This window comes from Pelodiscus sinensis, chromosome 3 (genome assembly GCF_049634645.1).
Source record: "Pelodiscus sinensis isolate JC-2024 chromosome 3, ASM4963464v1, whole genome shotgun sequence".
Taxonomy (NCBI): Eukaryota; Metazoa; Chordata; order Testudines; family Trionychidae; genus Pelodiscus; species Pelodiscus sinensis.
Window position 1 is genome coordinate 34,372,627 of NC_134713.1, and position 21,780 is coordinate 34,394,406.

The window sequence follows — 21,780 nt, forward strand, 5'->3', positions numbered from 1 at the left end:
ACTGGCTAGCTCAACTTTAGTTCTTAATAGAAGAAAACACACTGAGTCTGATTCTGAAAGGTCTATTTTAAAGCTTAAAATGAAAAGAAAAAAGGTAATTCATCTGATATCCTATAATCTCAAAAAGTAGCATTTTTTCCCCTACCATAATCACATTTGTCTTATATTTTATGGAAAATGGTAGTCATGTAGTTAAGGCAAAGACTAGTGCCAGAGATTTCAGTCTTATTCTCAGCTCTGCTAGAGTATTCTTTTATGACCCTGAGTAACTCAATTAACTTGTTTTTACCTCAGTAACCTTAACAGCAAAATCGGGAGGATAATACTGTCAGTCCTACAATTAAGCGGTAGGAATTCCTCAATGCGCATCCACAATATACTCTATAGATATGGCTATATTTAAACTATATTCTTCCTTGTTTTTATTGACCAGGTGACCCAAAACTGTTCTATAAATTTGGAAAGGGAATAACCAAAAGAAATACATCCATATTACTGAGGAAGTAGCCACATTTTGGACACAAGCAGGATCATATGTAGTATCTCTCTTTAATATAGTACAAATCACTGAGTTTTTGTATTGATTTTCCTGCCTAGAACTTTTTCTCTAAATGTTACAAATGCATTTTTGTCCCTTCTACAATCAGAGCTTCACAAGGAGATGATAAATGAGGTAATATTGATTAGATTGTGCTAAAGAGCTCCAGCATTTGAAGGTTATATCCTTTGGAGAGTTAGTAAATCTCATTATAGAAATCTGCCTGCTGATATACATGAATAAAGAGTGGCAGAGGGATTCTGGCATGACAGCTTTCACTGCAGAGTCATGCTGTTCTTGAGATAGAAAGTTCAAAACAACTAGAATGCAAAGAAATCCAAACAACAGAATCAATCTGTCATCTACAAATCAGCAAAAAAAGAAACTAACTGAGATAGTTATAACCTTTGTGTTATTACATGAATTATAAAAGTGAAGATCATCAAATGATTGTGGAACAGAATGAACTCTTACATCTCAATTGCTAGTTATGTAGATTACAATTTATTTATTTTATTTTATATCTATAAATGTTATGAGGTATAAACAATGATTCTGAGCATTCTTTCAGACTAATATACAGCTAGTCCCTTATAGTAAATTAATGTTAACTTCAGATTGAGGTCAACATCAACATATTTTGCTTAAAGCAAAAAAAGCTGTGTTCAATACTAGGCTACATTCCCCTTAGGGTTATGCAGTCATTCATAACTAATGAAAATGAAAAAAAAGGCATTACATTGTCAACCAACAGATTTTGAACACACATTGAATACATATATCTTATTCTTCTGTGTAATTTGCTCTTGCAGTACTCATTAAAAAATTCTCTTATATGAGTTTACTAACTAGGAAAAGAGGTGTATTTGTATTATGTCTGTCTGGTTTAGCTTATCCAATAAAATAACTAGCACTCTCATTCTGGCCAGGACATATTTCTTTGGATTAAGTATATATTTTTCCTAACTTGACTTTTAATATATTTTTGGATCAGTTAAGTCAGAAATCAGTCACTTACATTTTTCTGTTACAATGTGGCAAAAAATGCCCAGAAAAACATTGCTACAGTAAATTAAAATTGGAGTTTATGAAACGTTCTTGAGTATGTGCAAGAATGCCTTCTAACCAGCAACAGCTAAGGCCATCATATTTGGTAGACAGCTTCCTCTTACCTTAACTTAAAGCAAGGTTAGGGTTTGGTTGGGTCAGAAACATGGGCAGTGGCAGGAATGGGGCACAACATGGAAAGGGAGGGGCAGAAAGAGGAGGAACGTGATTTTCACACTCACCATTGGGGGCAACAAGCAGCAACAAGATACTGCACTGGGGGCAGCCACACCAGCACGAGATTGACCGGCTGGGGATGGGACTCTGCATGTTGCCAGCCAGGCCATCTTCTACAGGTAAGGACCTCCTCTCTTCATCCCACAGCTATAAGGCCTGGGCATTACTTCTCGCTCATGCACACCCTGCTATAGGCCTGGGGATTCTCTCACCACCACGTAGGTGCATCTGCACACTCCCCTCTCCACCACTGCTTTACATGGGTGTGTGGAGTTTCCCCATTCCCATTATGATGTTCCTCAGAATGTGGTGGGGGTTCCTTTTGCCTCCCCCACAAGCCTCCTTATGGGATCTGGGGCTTTCCTCTCCACCTTCTTACTTCCTCCCCATGCCACTTCACCCAGAGCCTGGAATTTCCTCTTCCCCACCCCAGTGCAGCTCCTCATGGAGCCTATGGATTGTCCCCCTCTCTCCCATCTCATTGCTGCTTTCGGGGCTAGGGGATTTATTTCCACCCACAGCTCCTCATGTAGTCTAGAGATACCACCTTTCCCCTCCTCCTCTCTTGCACCAGTCCTCTCAGGGCCTTGGGATTCTCTTCCCCCTCTTCTCAACTTCACCCACACAGTAGAGATTCTTGATTCCCTCACCACATGCCGCTTTCACCTAGGGCCTGACCAAAACCACACAATAGAACAGAATTTTGACTAACTGCTTGATTCAAAAGGAATAATTATTTATATTAAACATTTATCTCACACGCACTAAACTTTAGCATAAAGTTGAGGCTATATGGGAGGTTGATGAAATTCAAGTTTAATTACCCCTTAATTTTACCTTCACTATCTTCCATATATATATTTTAAATTTGTTTTTCTAGTTAATGTATGTTTTACTAGGTTATTGTTTTTAGATTAGATGATATTGGCCTCCCTATTATGTGACTAGAGAGTGAAGAATATGGCCGTATCTTGCTTCTATGGACATCATCACCATTAATGGTAAATGAACACCACAGAGTTAGCTGGAAGATGACTCAGTTACATTATCAAGCTCAGTCTTTGAGCCAGCAAGGCATTTAGCCCCCACAATTCCCCTTGGAATATTGTTTGAGAACTTTACTCCTGTGATGGTTAGAAACCTGTGTGTAATTTCAAGCCTACGTTTATTGATAACCACTTTATATCCATTTGGTATTATGTCCTAATTAGCAATTAATTTAAATAATTCCTTACCCTCTGATGTATTTATAGACACACATATCTCCTCTCAAAGATTTGGGGGCAGAAGGGTGAGGTTAACCAAGCCAAGCCCTTTGAGTCCCCTCTCTTAAGGTAGGATGATCTGAGGAATGGAAAACTTAATAGCCCTTCTCTTCAAACTGGAACAGGAGCACTGTATCAATTGCTCTTCTCTTCCCCTTCCAAATTAAGTACTTCCTATGTTTATCACTGGCAGATACGTAATAGAATTGTTGCTGAACTGTTTTACAGTTTAACATATGCATAATTGTTATTTAGGTTTTTTAAACAGCTACTTAGGTGCCTTTTCAGCTCACTTTCTCTTGATAATTGAAAACAGCTTTAACAACTTGGATCATGAGATGATCAATAAGAACCAGATTAGAGGAGTACCTATCATGAGTATGCACATCATTAAGATTATATACCATTTGTGTGTGTCTATAAACAAAATTGCTGGAAACATCCATTTTTTTACGTGAATGGTCACACTGTTCTTATTTTCATGAATATGGTGGGTAATGCAATTCAAAAATGTTGAAAAATTTTGATGCTGTGCATTTTATTCTAACGACATTTAACAGGAAAAACTTGAAAAACAACCAATAGTTTAGCAGCACCTTACAGACTAACAAAACATGTAGATGGTATTGTAAGCTACCAACTACATGTTTTGTTAGTCTGTAAGGTGCTGCTAGACTATTAGTTGCTTTTTAAGTTTTTCAAGTTACAGAGTAACTTGGCTACCCCTCTGAAGTTTTTTGACATTTAACAGTTTTACCAAAGGAAGGTAGAAAGTCAACTGCAAACTTTAAATCTAAATCACATTTAATGGGCAAAATCTTGTGTGGCTAGGATACCTGTGACTCTCATTGTTTTTAACAAAGGCTAGAGGTGCTTAGCCCATGGTGTACAAACAGTTCTGAAGCAGTAGCCACTATAGATGCTACTGCTGTAGTGAATTAGTCACACTCAACTGGCCAAACAGCCACCTGTGGCTTAGTGGCTAGCATGTTAAACTAAGCTTTTCTTATGATTTAACACAAAATGATGAACACAAGATGTTTAAAAACACAGGACAGAAAGGCTAAACACATACACACACACACACATATATATATATATATAAGTAGTATAAACATTTCAGGTCATCCACAGAAGATTTCCAGTTTATAATGATGTAGTTTTCTCAATAGAGGCCATTGCTGTGACACGCCTGCTGGCTCTCTAAAAACTCACTCTTTACACCTTGAAACAGCCAGCCTGAGTGATGGAACACAAGTCAGCAACAGAGACTCTACAGACTACTTACTGATCCTATCTTGAACCATGTAATTCAAGATTAATTCCTTTGACATTAACAGAATTACACCTGTGCAAAATTACTTTCAGTGCAGTCTGAATCAGACCCTGAACAGGGACATATGCTATTACAAAAAATTTCTATCGTAAAGGTGTGAACAGTGATGAGATTTACTAGGAATCTGTGGTACTGTCCTGACAATAGCAAGCTGTATACTTCTGAACAGACAGTCCAAAAATATCTGGAACTCTTATGTATAAACTTACAACAGGAACTTGGGAATATTCTTCTCCATCTTCACTGAAGAAAACAAACAAACAGCCAGTTATCTTTTCTATTAAATTTTTCATGCATATGTGTAAGTACATGCAAGTCCCATGGATTTCAGTAGAAGCTGCACCTTCCCAAGGACTAAAACGTGTCCATATTTTGGTATGAAATTAAAGAATATGCTTTAAATTTGACCTCTACAGTTCTTATCTGCTTTTAATTTCAAACCTTCTACAGGCAGTCCCCCGACTTACGCAGTTACGAACGGGGCTCGCCCCGGAGGACACGGACTGCGGGACCTCGCGGTCCTGCCGCCCGTGTACTCCGGGGCTTTATCCATGTCTCCCTGGTCTCCTCTGGGGCATCTGGCATTGGCCACTGTTGGCAGGCAGCATACTGGGCTACATGGACCTTTGGTCTGGCCCATTATGGCCGTTCTTTTAATTGAAGCACAAAGAATTATCAGGTCCCCCCAGGTCCTACTAATATACATGGAGGACTACAGCATCTGTGAGGGCACTAAATCAAGCAGAGAGTTATAATGTGCTCTTCACACTAGGGAGAGGGAAACCCAGGAGATCTGCCCCAGGTGCTAATCAACCAGGTTAACTTGGAGTTGAAGACACACCCTTTGAATGCAGTCAGATAGTCTCTCAGAAGGGGCTGCAACTGTCAGCCTCAACCAGTAACACTCTGTTATCATTTGGGGCATCTCATTAAAAGCTTTGTTAGCCAGGTATAGCCACCACCCCACTGCCTGAAGCTCCTGAGTTTACCTCCAGGTGTAAACTTTCCCATCTAAGTTGCATGTCCTGTCACATCACATCATCAGGATAACTGTGGCACAGGGCTGGAAACCCTAAGAATATGTAGCTCCTTAAGAGTCTGAATCCCATGCCAAAGTTTTTAAATCTTTTCTTAGCCACTTAATCATTTTGGCAAAGTTCTGCTTCCTTTCAATGTTATTATTAAATCAATGCATTAGTAACAGTGAAAGGCAATCCACTGACAGCTATCTAGACACAATGCAAAGACAGTTTTAAAGGAGACATGCAGAACGTCAGTATTCCATTGGGTAAATATATCTATCTTTCATCTAAGCTTTTATATTACTTCATTTTTCTTTCCAAGTTTCCTGACTTTATCAAGTGATGTGCTGCACAATAATCATTATTCTGTTGAATGCAGCCTGGAAGAATTAGGAAAACTGGTATCTCTCTCCCTCTTTATGTATCAGTGAGCAAGTGTATTCAGGCATGAAAAAAATATTCACTATTCATTATTTTTTTTATTCAGCGCTCACCACTAGTTTTTTTTAAAGCATCAGTCATCCAATAAGGAAGTCTATGTGACTTAGGTAACCAATCATCCTCCATAACAAAACAGTCATGAATAGCCAGCAAGATTAAATTTGTTCAAATAAGCTAAACAATAGCAAATAATAACAGCTCATACAAATATTCACACACGTGTTCAATGTAAAGCATGCAAGGAGTCACTAAGATTCCACCCAATAAAGTAAAGCACATTTCTAAGTGACTGCAGAAGCAAAGTCAAAATTATAAAATGTCTATTCATGACTGATTCACTATGAAAAAAATGTATAAATTCTTCTAATTTATTCATTCTGAAGCAATGAACAAGCTCTATAGTAGTCACTTATTTTTAAGACTCAAAATTATGTTATATAATTATCTCAATCATTATATAATCAAGTGGAAGTTCACATCGAAAAACATAAAATAACATTTTACTTATACAATTTTAAATAATTTAGCACAATTCCAATAAAATGTCTTCTATATCTTCATTCAAAGATAAAAATGAAAAAAAAATATTTTGCTGAAAATAGGACACTTTATCCTGAAACAAACAGTAATTCTAATAAGTTTAAGCGTGGAATTGCTGATGTCCATTATAATAATGCTTCATTTCAGATATCTGGTAAGAGTGTCATATATAAGTAGGGTACGTACATAATTTTTAAATGCATATAACTATGAGAAAACTGTATTATAGCTGTTAGCATAGCCAAGATGATCAGGAACAATGACTCAAGCAGAAAGCAAGCTTATTTTAATGAACAGGGCCTTAGTGGCAACATCATCTAATCATCATGTCAAATTGTTAATCATTTCTGAGTGAAGTGGTTTGTTAAAACTAATTGCATCCCTATTATAAAGGTAATTGTTTTGCAAGTGAGCTTTCAGTTTAATTTACTATGAATAGCAATTAATAAACATGCTGAATATTAATATCATTTTTCTATTACACCTTGTTAAAATCAGAAATCAGATAAGTAAGTTAGCTATAGAATGGGAATAACTTATATGATAATACTTCTTCAGTATAAAGATGTAAAATCCAAGTTAGGTAATTAACCACAGCATACAGCTGCCGCAGCCCAACCAAGTAGGAGCAGCCCTCTGCCCACAGTGCAGTGGCTCTGACCTGGTTGGAGCAGCCTCCCGCCCATGGTGGGGATGTGGATGTAGGGGGGAGCTGCTTCAGTCCAGCCAGTTTCATATGACAATCTGAAGATGTACTATGCGACAGGTGGGAGCTGCTCCAGCCAGGCTGGGCTGAATCTGCCATACCACACGGGGAGGGGCGGAAGGGAAAGGGGGAGAGAAGAGGGACTGCTCTGGCCAAGCTGGGCCCAGCCAGAGCAACCCCCCACCAGTTACCCATGTAACTTTTATACTATACTAGTTATATAGCATCTCCCCCCCCCCAAAAAAAAGAACTTTGACCACTTTATGCAGACAGCAATTAAGAAAATTCCATTACACCTCTATCAGACAGTACCCAAATTAAGGCACAAATTCTGTGTGTTGCTACATGTATGTATGTAAAGTATTTTGGTTGTTTGATCAGAATCTGAATTGGTGAAAACTAGCTTTTCGTTTGTATTTATTCAAATAAAAGTATCTTATAAATGTTTAACATGGTCACCTTAATGGACTAATACTGTGATGCCACAGTATGAAATACTGTGATTTCATAATACTGACATGAAAGAAAGAACTGTCTTTTAGTTAAAATGCTAGATTGGGATTCTGAGATTTCATTCCTATCTCTCCCACAGACTTTCTGTACTCTTTGGCAAGTCCCTTAATTTCTCTATGCTTCCATTCCCCATCTAAAAAATGTGAAAAATTCTTTTCTCTCTCACCCAAGTGGTAAGACTAAATATATTAAAATCTTTGAGGTATGCAGATACTATAGCTACGTGGGCCAATCTACAGAGATACCAGTGCTGCCTTCAGAGGCAACACGTTATTGAAGTAGCGAACCAGAACACTGTTTTATAACTGGAATGTATTGTAAATTAAGTGCACTTTAGTCTTTTGGTTTGCTGGATTACGTTAACATTCTTCACCGTAAGAAACTTTTTGTAGTTCAGTATTTTGTAGTTTGCTAATAAATAAAACTTGAACAAAACTAACCTACATTTTTCTGGAAATATAACATGCACATTTATGTAAGATCTCAAGAATGAACAAAGATACTGCAAGATTTTTTTGCATTATGTTCACATCAAATTCTCCAAAGATAAAGTTAATAGCCTGCAGTAGTACACAACTAGATATTGACTGAAAGTCTGAAACTATCTCCAGTTCTGTTATAGCCTTTTCAGCAATTTAACTAGCTACTAACTAAACTTTTAGAAAAAAGACAGTCTATGTTAATATACTAAAGAAAGTAATGTGAAACTGAACACTGAAGCCGTAGCAAACAAATTACCTCAGATTTCATAAACAAATAACATGCTACGCACCACACATCTTTACAATAAACATTTGCCAGCATTTCTGTGCGCCTATATCTTCACAGACAAGTAATGTTGTCTTTGCTCTTTAATTTACCATAGTACCTAGTTTGCACTAGACAAAACAATGATATCTAAAGCGGTAATAGCCACATTGTAATGCAGATATCTAGCTCGATTATCTATCAGAGAGGTTGTTTTTATAGCTTACAATCACTTTTTAATGTGAGCTGCAAAATTTCTTGTTAAAATAGTAAAACTATTTAAGATTCAACAACATGAACAGGATATGGTGCATAGGAAGACTTAATTACAAATACATCTGCATTTTAAAATTATTCCCACATGGAATCTGTGGGAAATAATACTATAAGAAGAAACTGATAACAGAAAAACACTTAAAATGTTTAAAGGTTGATGTAATCACCTAAGAGCTCAGATGCTAATGTAAGTTACCTGAAAAACTTGTCTTGAAAAATTTCAGAAATAGAAAGACTCTAGTACTAGCTGTTTTCAGCCATGCTAGACATGCAAGGAAAATAGTCTTTCCTATGCAATTTCATTCTGTCAACCAGGAGTCCCACATGGAACTTGGTATTGCAAGAAAATGAAAAATTGATGGATAACATGCTGTATGAACCTCCAGTTCATTCTGAACTTTAAGTGAAGGGTCAAGTTTCTTTTTATTGTATTTCAACTAGTTCACCCCATCATCCAGAATTCTCAGTATTTCCAAAGCAACTTATGAAAGACATTATTATAACTACCTAACATACAGGGAATGTTACTTTAGATGTCTGGGTTTTAATAAGATGTCAGAAGGAGGTGGCAGTATAGGAGCAACTGACACTATTGCAAGGCTGTACCAGGGTAAATTTTCAGGTGTGGGCACTTATTTATGAGCATAAGTATGAGCTGGTGGATACCGAGTTCCTGAATAATTATTTTAAACTGAAGTGAACTTCCATGATCCAAGTAACAAAATCAACAGAAACTCCACAGAATCTCACAGACAAAGATTCCATTTAAGGAACTTTCTGCATACCATCTACTGGGAAGATGTTTTATATACATACTCTGAATATGCAGTATAGACAGGTTATAACAACTAGATCTGCATATTGAGGCATGACTGACTTCAAAAAGGACAGAATCCTGCTCCCACTGTCTAGAAGAGGGAGAGATTTTTATCTTTAGTTACCAGGAACTCCTGAAGGGAGGACAGCAGAGAAGAGCATATGGCAACGGGTTCAGAAGGCCCCAGTGGCAGGTTCTCATCCTCTTCTTGGGTTGAGATGGATGGACTTCCCAGGCAGAACCTTCACTTAAAGTCCGAATACATAGGATTCAAAAATTTCACCAGTGTCCATTTGATCTTATAGTTCCCCAAGGTCTTCAGTTTTATAAGTCAGCTCCAAGAGTTGAGAGAGCTATTGGCATTATCTGACACTAAAAACTTAATTATACCAATTTTTCCAACCCCCATCCACAATCAAATTCTTTATTGTTGCCTTGTTTGACCCTTTGTATTAGTGTGAAAGACCCCAATACTGCACAGACTGGACTGCACACATCAGAAGTCACATTAAAAGGACATGGATTTCAGATTGTAAATTCTTTGCGGCAGGACCTGCATTTATTATATAGCTGCATAGGGATTAGCACAATGGGGCCTACCCATTAAAGGCAGTCAAGTTTGCAATAGATATTAAATAGCAACAGTATTGTGAGTCTTCAGGATTAAGGTCTAGGGACATCAGGTTCCATTCTGGTGGAAGAAAACTTGCCGGCAAAGCTGTCTGAGGAGCTGTGCTTCCAGATGAACAAGGGAAACAAATTCCCTGACTTGGAAATATCTTAAAGTTTGCTCAAGAGCAGTCTCACTGCAGTGAACCTTAAGAGGGCCATCAGATTACAACCCCTACTGATGAAAAGTAGCAGGTCATAACGAAGGATGTGTTTATTTAAAAGAAAGTTGATTGAAAAGTTGGCCAGAAATGTATGTGTGTAGAGGTTCTGAAGAGCCAGAATGGCAGGAAGCAGGATATAGGGTTACCTGTTTTCCCTGCTTTGCTGCCCAACCTTCCCTGCTGCTCGGCCTCATTCCACAAAGTGTTTTTCTTTATATTCATCTTAACATTTCCCATATTTTGAAACTTTCAAAAATTAAGAAAACCACTGTCAACATGGAATGGAATACAGAACTGAGAGAAAACATACATGTGCTGGAGGAAGACTCAAAACATCAAGTGTGCGCAGTGGCTGATGCACCTTGCCGCCAAAGGCCATGACTGCTGTGGCAATGACTGTAGGGCGGGCTGCCAGGCTGTTCCAGCACCTGGCTGCAGAGCTGCTCCAGAAGCAGCCAGTGTAGCTGCACCTCCTCCGCCCCCTTCCCCCGGGGCCAGCTGTTTGGGCAGTCCTGAGGTTACGCACACTGGCTGCTGCAGTATCATGGAGCCCTATTTATCAGTGCTAAGAGTGAAACAATTGTTTCTTATGCCTTGCTTTAACACTCCTACTACACCACAGAACGCTATTCACTATTTGTGCAACACTGTTACATATTTACTATACAGTCCACTATGCCTCAGATAATTTCTGCAGTACTCCTTCTTAAGGAGTTATTTCCCAATTTAATCTGTTCCTTCGTGGGTGTAGTATGTTCACTTGTCCTTACTGGATTTCATCCTATTTATTTGAGAACATTTTTTCCAGTTTGTCAATATCATTTTTAATTCCAATCCTGTCACCCAAAGTGCTTACAACCCCTCCCATCCTCAAACTTTATAAATTGACTCTGTCGTGATGCAAATCATTTATGAATATATTGCATAGAACCAGACAGATCCCTGCAGGTCTCCACTTGATATGCCCTTTCAGTACAATTGTGAATCTTTGATAACTACTCTTTGAGTATGGCTTTCCAGCAAGTTGTGCGCCAGTTGATTTAGGCTAGCAATGTTCAATCATTTACGAACCCTAAAAAATAATTAACTGGAAATATGGCCCCTTTGGAAATTTAAACCATAGTCTGCGGATCTCCAGAGGGCCACAGACCAGAAGGTGAAAACCACTGTCCTACGCTTCTCTGGTTTATGAGAAGTTCTTGTGAGACAGCATCAAAAGCATTACAGGTGGTACTTCCCTGAACCGGGACTCCCTGGTCTGGCAACATCCATGGTCTGGCATGGACGACAGATGTTTCTGGACCAAAGAACCCAGGAAGAGGGTGTTCTGGCAGTGGGGCAGGAGCACTGTATGGGGTATCGGTGACTCAGCAAGGAGCCCAGAGTCTGGGGGGGGGGGGGGGGGGAGAGAGAACGGACAGATGGCATGGCGGGGAGTTCTGACTCCAGCGGTGCTCCTTGGCCCCAATGCCTGGGAGTTTTAGGTTGGCCACAGACATGATGGACCTTTGGCCCTGACCAGGAATCTCCAACCTCAGCAGCAGCAAGGAAGCTCTGGCCCAGGCCGCAGAGCCAGGCGGCTGCAGAGCTCTTCCCCGGCTAGAGAGCTCTGGCCATGGCACTCTGGTCATGGCAGCAGTGGGGCCAGGAAGAGCACTGGAGGGGGTGAGGCAGCAATGGAGGCAGGCTGGAGCCCTAGTCTGGTAGCAGCATGGTCATGAGGGGAAGGACCTTCCATGGTCCAGCAAATCCCTTCCTTCAGGACCAGTCAGGTTCCAAGGGTGTCAGACCACCGAGGTCCAATCTGTACTAATCTCCAGGTCTATCACATCTAAAAAACTACCTATTTTTCAGTTTCCCCGCTATCCATAAGGCTAGTTACCCTGTCAAAGAAGGATATTAGACTGGTTTTATATGATTTGTTATTGACAAATCCATATTTACTGTTACCATCTTATTGTCTAGATACTTACAAATTGATTATTTTCTCCATTATTTTTCTAGGTATCAAAGTTCAACTGACTGGTCTTTTCTAATGATCCAGGATTTCTCCAGTTTTCCACAGATTCTCAAAGATAATCGCTAATGGCTCAGATCTCTTCAGCCAGTTCCTTAAATATTCTAGGAAGTATTTCATCAGATCCTGCTGACTTGAAGGCATCTCACTAGTCTAAATCATTTTTAACACAAACGTTTCCTAGTTTCACTTCAGACCCTTCTCCACTGATATTCACTATGGTGGGTGTCTGATCACGGCTATCTTTTTTTGTGAAAACTTAAATGAAAAAGGCATTGAAAACTTTGGTGATTGCTACTTTTTCTGTGGTCTTTCCTGTCCCTCATCTTCCTCTTGATTCTCTTGCTAGCCTTTATATTCCTAGCTAGGTTAGCCTATTTTTGTGCCTGCACCTTTCTAATTTTATCCCTATACGTTTTTTGTTTTGTATTTTCATCCTTTGAAATTTGACCTACTTTCCACTTTTTCTGCAACTCTTCTTCGAGTTTCAGGTCACTGAAGATCTCCTGGTTAAGTCAGCCTGGCCTCTTGCCATACTTCCTATCTTTCCTACAGTTTACTCCTGTGCCCTTAATAATGTCTCTCCAAAAAACCTGCCTATTTTTCTGAACTCTTTCTCCAAGCTTAGACTTGCTTTCCACAAATCTTACCTATTAATTCTCTGAGTTTGCTAAACATTCCCTTTTTAAAATCCTTTGTCTTTATTCTGCTATTTTCCCTACCATTTCTTAGAATCATGAACTCGATCATTGCATGATCACTTTCACCCAGCCTGCATTCCACATTCAAATTCTCAACTAGTTCCAACCTGTTTATCAGAATCAAACCCGGAAGAATCTGCCCCTTTGTTACCTTCTCTAATAAAAACATGGTTTCCAACACATTCCAAGAAATTGTTGCCCTACCATATTATTTTCCCAACAGATATCTGGGTAGTTGGAACTCCCCCCAAGTCCTGTGTTTTGAACGATTTTGTTATAGTTTTGGATAATTTTCGCCTTTTGCAAGTTGTCATAGACCCAGTCACTCCAAAGTAGTTATAAAAATGTGTACCAGCTAATAATTAAACATCTGCCAAACAAGTTTAACAATTGAAATACATCTACATTCAGCCAAATCTGAGTCAATTTAATAGTTTGATCACCTGAACCTCTGCCTTCCCCCGCCCCTCCATTTTTAGTCTCCTATTGATAGAATCTGCTCCCTCATCACAGAGTCAAAACAAAACTCCAAACAAATTTAGAAATAAAAAGGAGATGGGGGAGAGGTAGAGAAGATAACCCTGGTTACTTTCCATAAGACTTTTTGCATCACTTCAGATGAGATTAAAAAGAGAAAGATTATCTGTGGGATTTCCCATGGCTTCCATGCACATTAGTCACTGTTAAGAAACTGAATATATTAGCTACCCCTTAGGACTAAAATAGAATATACATAAGTAACTTTAGAGAAACTAGTTATGTATCTAAAAATACTGTAGTTGGGACTGGGATACAAAACAATCTATATAACAATGTATGACAAATTTCTCTGCTTATTTTAAACTTTAGTTAGCATACTAGTAAAAATTATTAATTCTCCTCTCCCTTTCAGAAGATACGTACAGTATGATTATTAAAAATAAAGTGCTTAATACATACTAATTAATAGCAGCTTGAGAGTATAAAACTCATTTAAAAAATATGGAATATACATTGTAACATTGCTACTGGGTTTTGCCATCTGAATACATTTATATTCTTTTGACTGAAAGGCAGAAGTCAAGTTAAACGTACAGAAGCACAATTCTGCACAATGACAAAACCGTATGTTAATAGAAATTTAGCTGGATAACAAATCCAAGATTACAGACACATCAGATATTACTTCAAGCAGCTATTGACACTCCATTCAAAATTGTATTTGATTATAACTGTGATTCTTGCTTTTAATGCTACAATATCTTATTTTGTGAAAAACCAATATACACACACATTCCCTTTCTATGTTAAAATGGCTTTGGATTTTGGTAATAAACTAGTGCACTGTGTTTTTGGTAGTATTTAATTGTCAAGTAGTAACTGAGTAGTAGTACCTTATTATTAATACATAATACATGAACTATACCATTAATTATGATAGAAATGTAGCCGTGTTAGTCTGGGGTAGCTGAAGCAAAATACAGGACTATGTAGCACTTTAAAGACTAACAAGATGGTTTATTAGATGATGAGCTTTCGTGGGCCAGACCCACTTCCTCAGATCAAATAGTGGAAGAAAACAGTCACAAGCATATATACCATGGTTGTGACTATATATATGGTTGTGACTATTTTCTTCCACTATTTGATCTGAGGAAGTGGGTCTGGCCCACGAAAGCTCATCATCTAATAAACCATCTGTTAGTCTTTAAAGTGCTACATAGGCCTGTATTTAGTTTCAGCTACTCCAGACTAACATGGCTACATTTCTATCACTATTCTTGATTTTCAGAGGTACTGTAAGCCCACTGTTCCCACTGACATCAGTAAAATTTGTGTCATCTCAAAGTGCCTAAATATGTAAATACCAAATGTCAAGCATCCACACTGGTATATTTGACCCTAACTTACTAAAATGCATATTTTATTAGTCTTTAAAACATTTTGCAATGCTGTGTATATATTAATGTTTAAGAAAAATACTTTTTAATAAAGGCAACATGTCAAAGTATAAATTCTTGCCTTCCATTTATGACAGTGTTCTGGGACTTACTATCCAAATCCTTAGCCCATTGAAGTACCCACACTTCACCCTTCCCTTCCATGTGGCAGCATGTCTTTAGTTCATAATATCAAAATATGACATGTTTGCATGTCCGTCCAGGGATCAATACTGTTCCCACGAAAGTCAGTGCGAGACTTTGGCCCTTAATGTTTCAGTTATAATGCACACCTACATAAGATGACTAATTGCAGCTTTTAATTGAATGGTAGTGAGCAACCTTCACCTATAACACTGAAAAACTCAAAATTAATGCATAGTAATTTCCAACCTACACAGCAGCTAACATTTTAAGGTAAGTGATGTACAGATTATGCATAGTTTAAGAACAGGGCTTTCAAATTAAAAGCAGTACAGAAAATCCTGTACATTTGAGACTATTATTTTCTTGTGAATGGTTGACCCATTAACCATTACAACAACCCCCCATTATTTTTATTTTGAACACTGTATGTTTAAAACAAGGGGATGTTCTTGTATAGCCCGAACAAGTAAATTCTATAATACACACACACACACACACATGCATATATGGAAATAAACTTTCTGAATGTAAGCACAAAGAATACATGCTATATACCATAAAAATGCTGAAGTCAGAAAGACCCACACATTCGGGTTAAATATTAAAGCAAGTTTACAAAGATTAGACCAGCTTTCCTTAGCTATCACTCATAACCATAGCATAACTAAAGCATGCATATATTTAATATATCATGACTTTCCTTCAGCTTTTTAAAATTACAGACTTTCACAATAGATATCTAAGTGTTTATTTATCCCATGACAATAAATTTAATCAACCTTCATCCAGTTGCATAGGAGTAATATTTTAGAGAAATTATGGGCAAGAAATTAAAATGACTTGACTTCAGCTTCTCTAAAGTATGTGTAAAGATAGATAAGTCATTATAAGCCATGCAAATAATCAATTCCAATTATTTAAACAGGGTAAACTGAGATATTTATAGTTTAATTCTAATTAATTAATTAATCCAGTTTTATGTATTGCATTATTTCTCGCAGTTCATTAAAAATATAGCACTTATACTTAAAATGATGTAATCATTTCACTGATGTCCTCTGAAAAATAACATCCTATAATGTTTTTATTAAATACAAAGATTTTCATAGTCAAAGATATCATATTGCTTTTATTTATTAAAATTAGAGACAGGCATGAACAACCATCAAAGGGCATCATTTATAAATCACTGTTAAAAATATTCAAAGCAGCAAGTTTTTCCAACTCTCTGAATCAGTTATCCTTCCAAATGCATCTTTATTATTACATACAATAAAAGATTCCATCCATTTTTATCAATATGGAATTGCAATTATATGAGCAACCTTTGTATGCTAATAACAAAGTTGAAAGATAGCATTAAATTATTTTTAAAAAATATAAACTCATCCTAACAAGGAAAGTTAAATCTCATTGAGCTATTACATTGGTAAGACTTAGTGTGAGGTCTTGCAATGCAGTTTATCAACCATTCTAATGAAGGATGAAATAGATACAATGATTAATACCCTAAACCATTGAATAACTATTTATTTAGGCTATGTCCTTGCTGACCATATAGCAATAGCATCCCTCATTTCTGGCAAATCTATTAATGATTTTCCTACTTTCCAACACTTCATAAGGAAACACTGAATAAAGTAACTTTTTACCGTCTGTTTTAAACCAATGACCATAGAGAACATGTACTGTACTTATGCTGAATTTTCAGGTTAACTCAGCAGCTGTTTTCAACTGATCACAGCATTCAAATACAGATCTGGCTTTAAAGTTAACTCTCAAATCCAAAGGTGCAGCCATAAGCGAATATGATCAACCTTTTAGGAACCTTTAATCAAAAAAATCAATTTTAGTGTGTATAACTTTCATGCAGTGAAAGTTTCTTTTATTTCGAGAGGGATGGGAGGATATAATCTCCGTCAACTATCAATCAGAGCTGGAGCTGTATGTAAAAAAACTGAAGTAAATGTACGGCATCTCCGGTGAGTAATGAAACTCACTTGGGAAGATGTATTTAGTGTGTGCACGGGTATATGGGCATATATCATACAGAAACACACACCCTTCACCGCAGCAGAGGACAGCCCATCTGAAACAAGAGACACAACGCGTAGCGGCCAGTTCCCCCTGGAACTTTTTGAGGCTTTTTTTTTTTTAACCGAACAACCATCACCCTGCTGCTAAGCGATCCCGCGCCACAACCCGAATCGGGTACTCCGTTCCCGCTGCCCCGGTTTACACTGCGGGTCCACGCACCGCCTGCAAAAGCAGAGCAAAGCCGGGAAACTCTCCGATATCTCGTGCACCGACTCCCCCTCACTCAGGTGCCCTCTGAGCCTCTCGCAACTCACAAACGCCTCCTGCCATGCCCAGAAGTTACAGGGCCCCTTGGAAGCAGCCGGGGAAATAGGCGGGCAGGATCTCAGACCTCCCCGGAGGGAACCAGAGTTGCTCTCGGGATAGGGTGGGGCGAGCCCCCAGCCGGCGCGAAGGAGGGAGAAGAGAGAGAGAGAGACCGCCGGGTACTTGCCCAGGTGGGGACGAGGAGGCTGGCCGGGCGCTCAAGCGGTGCTGGAGGTGGCTGCTTCCCCGCCACGTTCATTTCCTCCCATACAGCTGGATTATTCCTCTCTGAACGGCGAGCGCAGCAGGGCTTGGACCAAGCATTGACTCCCGCCCCGCCCCCGCCAGCCGCGTCCCAGCTCTCAGGCAGGCGGTGGCGGCGGCTCCCGGCGCAGGAGGAGAAGCCGGGCTGAGAGCGGGGCTCGCACTCGGGCCGCGCAGCCCGGCTGGCCTGGGCGGTGTTCGCCCCTCGCCTCGGACGGGGCGTCCCGCGCGCCCCCTCTCTCCGCTCCTCTGCAGGCGCCGCTGCTCCCTGTCCTCTGCGGCCAGGTAGGAGCGGCGCGGCGGGCTCAGGGCGCGCTGCTGCGCTCCCACGCCTGCCCGAACCCCCGCTGGTTATTCCCCTGGCCCCGTGGGGGAGGGGGCTACACACGTGTATGCTTCTAGACTGGGGGGGGGGGGTGAGGATTTATGTCCCGTGGGGCGCGCCCAGCGCTGTGTGCCCGACGGGCAGGCGTGGGATGCTGCTGCTGGCGGCTTCAGGAGCCGCTTTGAAAAAAGGCTCGCCCGCCTGGGGCTACCTGGGCCGCTGCTTGCCAAGTCCAGCTGCTCGGCAGCCCGCCTAGTGGCAGCCCACGGTATTGCATGGGGCCGTGAGTATTTCTACCTCCTCCACGGCCTGCTTCCCCCCAAGAGTAATTAACAGCAGCTGGGAACAGGCCTCGCGAACGCAGCGATCAGCCCAGACAAGAGTCGCTTTCTTTCCCCATTCTCTTTCTCTGGGTCAGCTGCAGGGTTGTTCTCCTTGGGGTAGGCCTAGCCTGGTCCCTGCCTTCCACAGAGAGGGTCCAACTTTCCCCTTACTCACAGTGAAGGCTACTGACCTATCACGTGGCTGGTATTTGACAACACTGCCTGGGTGTTTTGGGTTTTTTGTTTGTTTTGGTTTTTATTTTTTTATATGGATTTGCCAATTGCCAGAAGAAGAAACTTACTCTGCCAATTGGGTTGGGGGTTTTTTAGGTGTCACTGAAGATTTGTATAATTGTTACAATACACTGGGAGAGCTAATGTTAAAAGTTTCAGGCTAAGTCTACACTGCCATGATTTTGCACAAGAACTCTTTTCGGAAGAGTTCTTGTGCAGAAACTCTTCCAGAAGAGAGCATCTACACTTGCATGTGTCTTTGCACACAATATGTGCTTTCGCGCAAGAGCATCCATGCCAGTGTAGATGCTCTCTTGCTCAAGAAAGCTCTGATGGCCATTTTAACCATAGGGCTTTCTTGCGCAAGAAATTCATATTGCCTGTCTACACTGGCCTCTTGCACAAAAACAGTTGAGCAAGAGGGCTTATTCCTGAGCGGGAGCATCAGAGTTCTTGCATAAGAAGCACTGATTTCATACATTAGAACATCAGTGTTCTTGCGCAAGAACTCACGGCCAGTGTAGACAGGCAGCAAGTTTTTGCACAAAAGCAGTTGCTTTTGCACAAGATCACACCAATGTAGACACAGCCTCAGTGTCCAGCTAGGGATGCTGCAGTGTTCCCACTGCCACAGTTTAAGTAAGAGAATGAAGTTATCAGCTTTACCTATATGTGTCATCTCTCAAGATGCCAGAAGTGGCTGTTGAGGAGAGGGGTTGCCTATTTTTTGGGGTGGGCATGCCTTGGGGGGGGGGGGTGATTTTTTTTTCCAAAGTGATAACTTTATACTGGGTCTCTAGAGTGGGGACAAAGTGAGAGAAGACAAGGGGTGCAGACCAGGCAGTCATTGTCAGAAAACTGCAGTGTGTGAGAGAGGGTAAGAAGCCAGGGTATGGGGACAAAAAGGAGGAAGTAGTGGTTTGAGCCAAAGGACAGAGGTACTGGAGACCTGGGGAGTGAAAAAGGTTGAGAAGGAAGAGAACAATAATCAAAGTAAAAGAAATCTGAACTGTTCACTCAGGATGGGGGCAGAGTGGTGGAGGGGAAACAGATGGTGACCAGGAACTTTACTAACCAACCTCAGCAGGAGAGGATTAAATTAAGAGTAACTCACACACCTTCTGAGTGTAGTGTTCTGTCCCACCTCACGGCCCTGAGAAGACTGAGTCTAATCTACAACCTCAGCAAATAGGCAGGTGGATTTTAACTCATGCAGTAATGGCTCATGCATTTAGCTACCATAGGCCCAGGTTTGATCCCACCTATCAGTGACTGGGATACGTTGCTAAGCAAAACAGCTTCCCCTTTTCTTTCTTAGCCCCCAACCCATTAATTTAAAAGGGTAGCTTTGTTGACAAGAATATCTTTATTTTCCAAAGCAGTGCAGTGAGGTGATTAAGTTTCTTGGAAGACCATTGTAAAATCTCTTCTGAAATAAGTGCTGCACCTGCTATAGAGTCACTTCATCGCTCTTGCTGTGCTTCATCCAAATTGGTCTAGCAGCCAACCCCACATATCGCCTCAGTTAAAAAAGGCAAAATGTACCAATCATTGTGTGGCAGTGCTCTCCTTAACTATACTTAACTCCTGGCCAGCCACTGCTTCCTGTGCCTCTTGTCCTACAGCCTTCCCTCAGTGTGTGTAGGACACACATAGCTCTTCAGGGAGACTCCCTCTACTAAACATTGCAGGGAATTTTAGCAACAATAAAATAGCCAGTAGATGAGTAACATCGAGGTGGCTCAAGTGCTGGGAAATCTGAGGAGGCCATAAACCTGGGAGTGAGCTGCTGCTTCTTGCCATTTTGAGTGGTCAGTAGGCTCTGTTGAAGGGCCTGGCAATTCCCATGTGCCCAGTTGGTGAGCATGTTCCAGTGTGTGGTATAGTGAGGTGTTTGTGATACACAGGAAAGAGTTTGGTTGTACTATGAAGGAGGATACTGCACACAAAAGTGAAGCTCTTCTGGGGGTCTTAGTAGATGCAGAAATATCAAGCATGGGGACCTATAATAAACTTTTCTTCAACTTTTTATCTGTAAATGGAGGCACACATATATTTCCCTTTGGGTCTCCTGAGTCAATGACATGCTTGGGTCCCTGCTATACCTAAAGTATCATTACTTTTCTCTTCATATTTCATTATTCCATATTTTGTGTAAGTAATGGGTTAACTGAGAAGTAAAAGATGGAAATGCCAATAAATTGTAAATAGAAAGATAAAGGTCATATTAAATTACATTATAATATAAGGTGGTGAAATGGAAAATGTCTTAAGGAGATAAGTAGAATATGTAGTAGTTAATTTTCCAAATGTTTCCATTTGTCTATACCATTTATTTTTTAATTAAAATGTCTTAGTCAATTGGCCAGACTAAATAAACCACCTACTCAAAAACAGTATATGTTTTCCTGGGACTCTTATCTTCCTAAACACGTTATTTTAATTAAATTATTTATACAGTTCAGTGAAAATTGCATAACATTTTTGAATAGCTAAGAAGCAGATGACATTTACTATGTTCAGATCTGATGGATAAATTTCACAAAATTATATTTTACTGTATTGCTGTGCTGACAATAGGTGGATATATTTGATGTTGGGGGAAAATTGGAAGAAACAAAATAATTATGTAAGAGAAATTTGAAGTAAGCAAATTTGCCATGTTTAAGAGTTTATAACACTCCCAAAGTAATATGTAGGTCTGCAAACTTAGTTTGAATTCATGGAGCTATTTATTTTTAAAGGATGATCAATTTTAAGAACTTCTAGCTAAAGGAAACATGTGCTATATATTTAAGATAGAACATTCATACCCTGCCTGAGGTTGCCACTCATCTGGTTTTTACTGAGAGAGTTTAGATTTTTATTTCTGTGTCTGGGTGCATTTTCGCGTTGCAAGGTGCTTGATTTCTGGGATGGGGAAAGATACTGGGTCATTAACTACACAAGCCAGGCCTACCTCTTATCTGTAGGCAGGCTCATTGAGATGACCCAGCAAGTGATGTAGAAAAAGGTTGAAGAGGAGTGAGTGATGTGCGTGGGGCTTTGGAGAAAAAATATTAAGCAGGAGATGGGATTTGGGGAAGAAGCAGAGCAGGTACTGGGCCTCAGTCGTCCAGTTATCAGCAATTACATGTGTAACAAACCCTGTCCTCAACCCCCTCTGAAATTTAGGCTCATAGAAGTCAG

At 39.9% G+C, this 21,780-nt stretch overlaps 1 protein-coding gene across 3 annotated transcripts in view; it reads right to left on the reverse strand.

The window, feature by feature from the left end:
* Positions 1–17,771, reverse strand: part of SNTG2 (syntrophin gamma 2) — a 463,781-nt gene extending 446,010 nt beyond the window's left edge. For 2 of the 3 annotated variants that reach the window (XM_075923558.1, XM_075923560.1), the window contains exon 1: positions 17,633–17,765. In XM_075923558.1, coding sequence (XP_075779673.1) covers positions 17,633–17,704 — 72 coding nt within the window. In that variant the 5' untranslated portion in view covers positions 17,705–17,765. Of the gene's footprint in view, positions 1–17,632 lie in introns of all 3 variants that reach the window. The other variant, XM_075923561.1, reaches the window with a different exon arrangement.
* Positions 17,772–21,780: the final 4,009 nt, after the last annotated feature.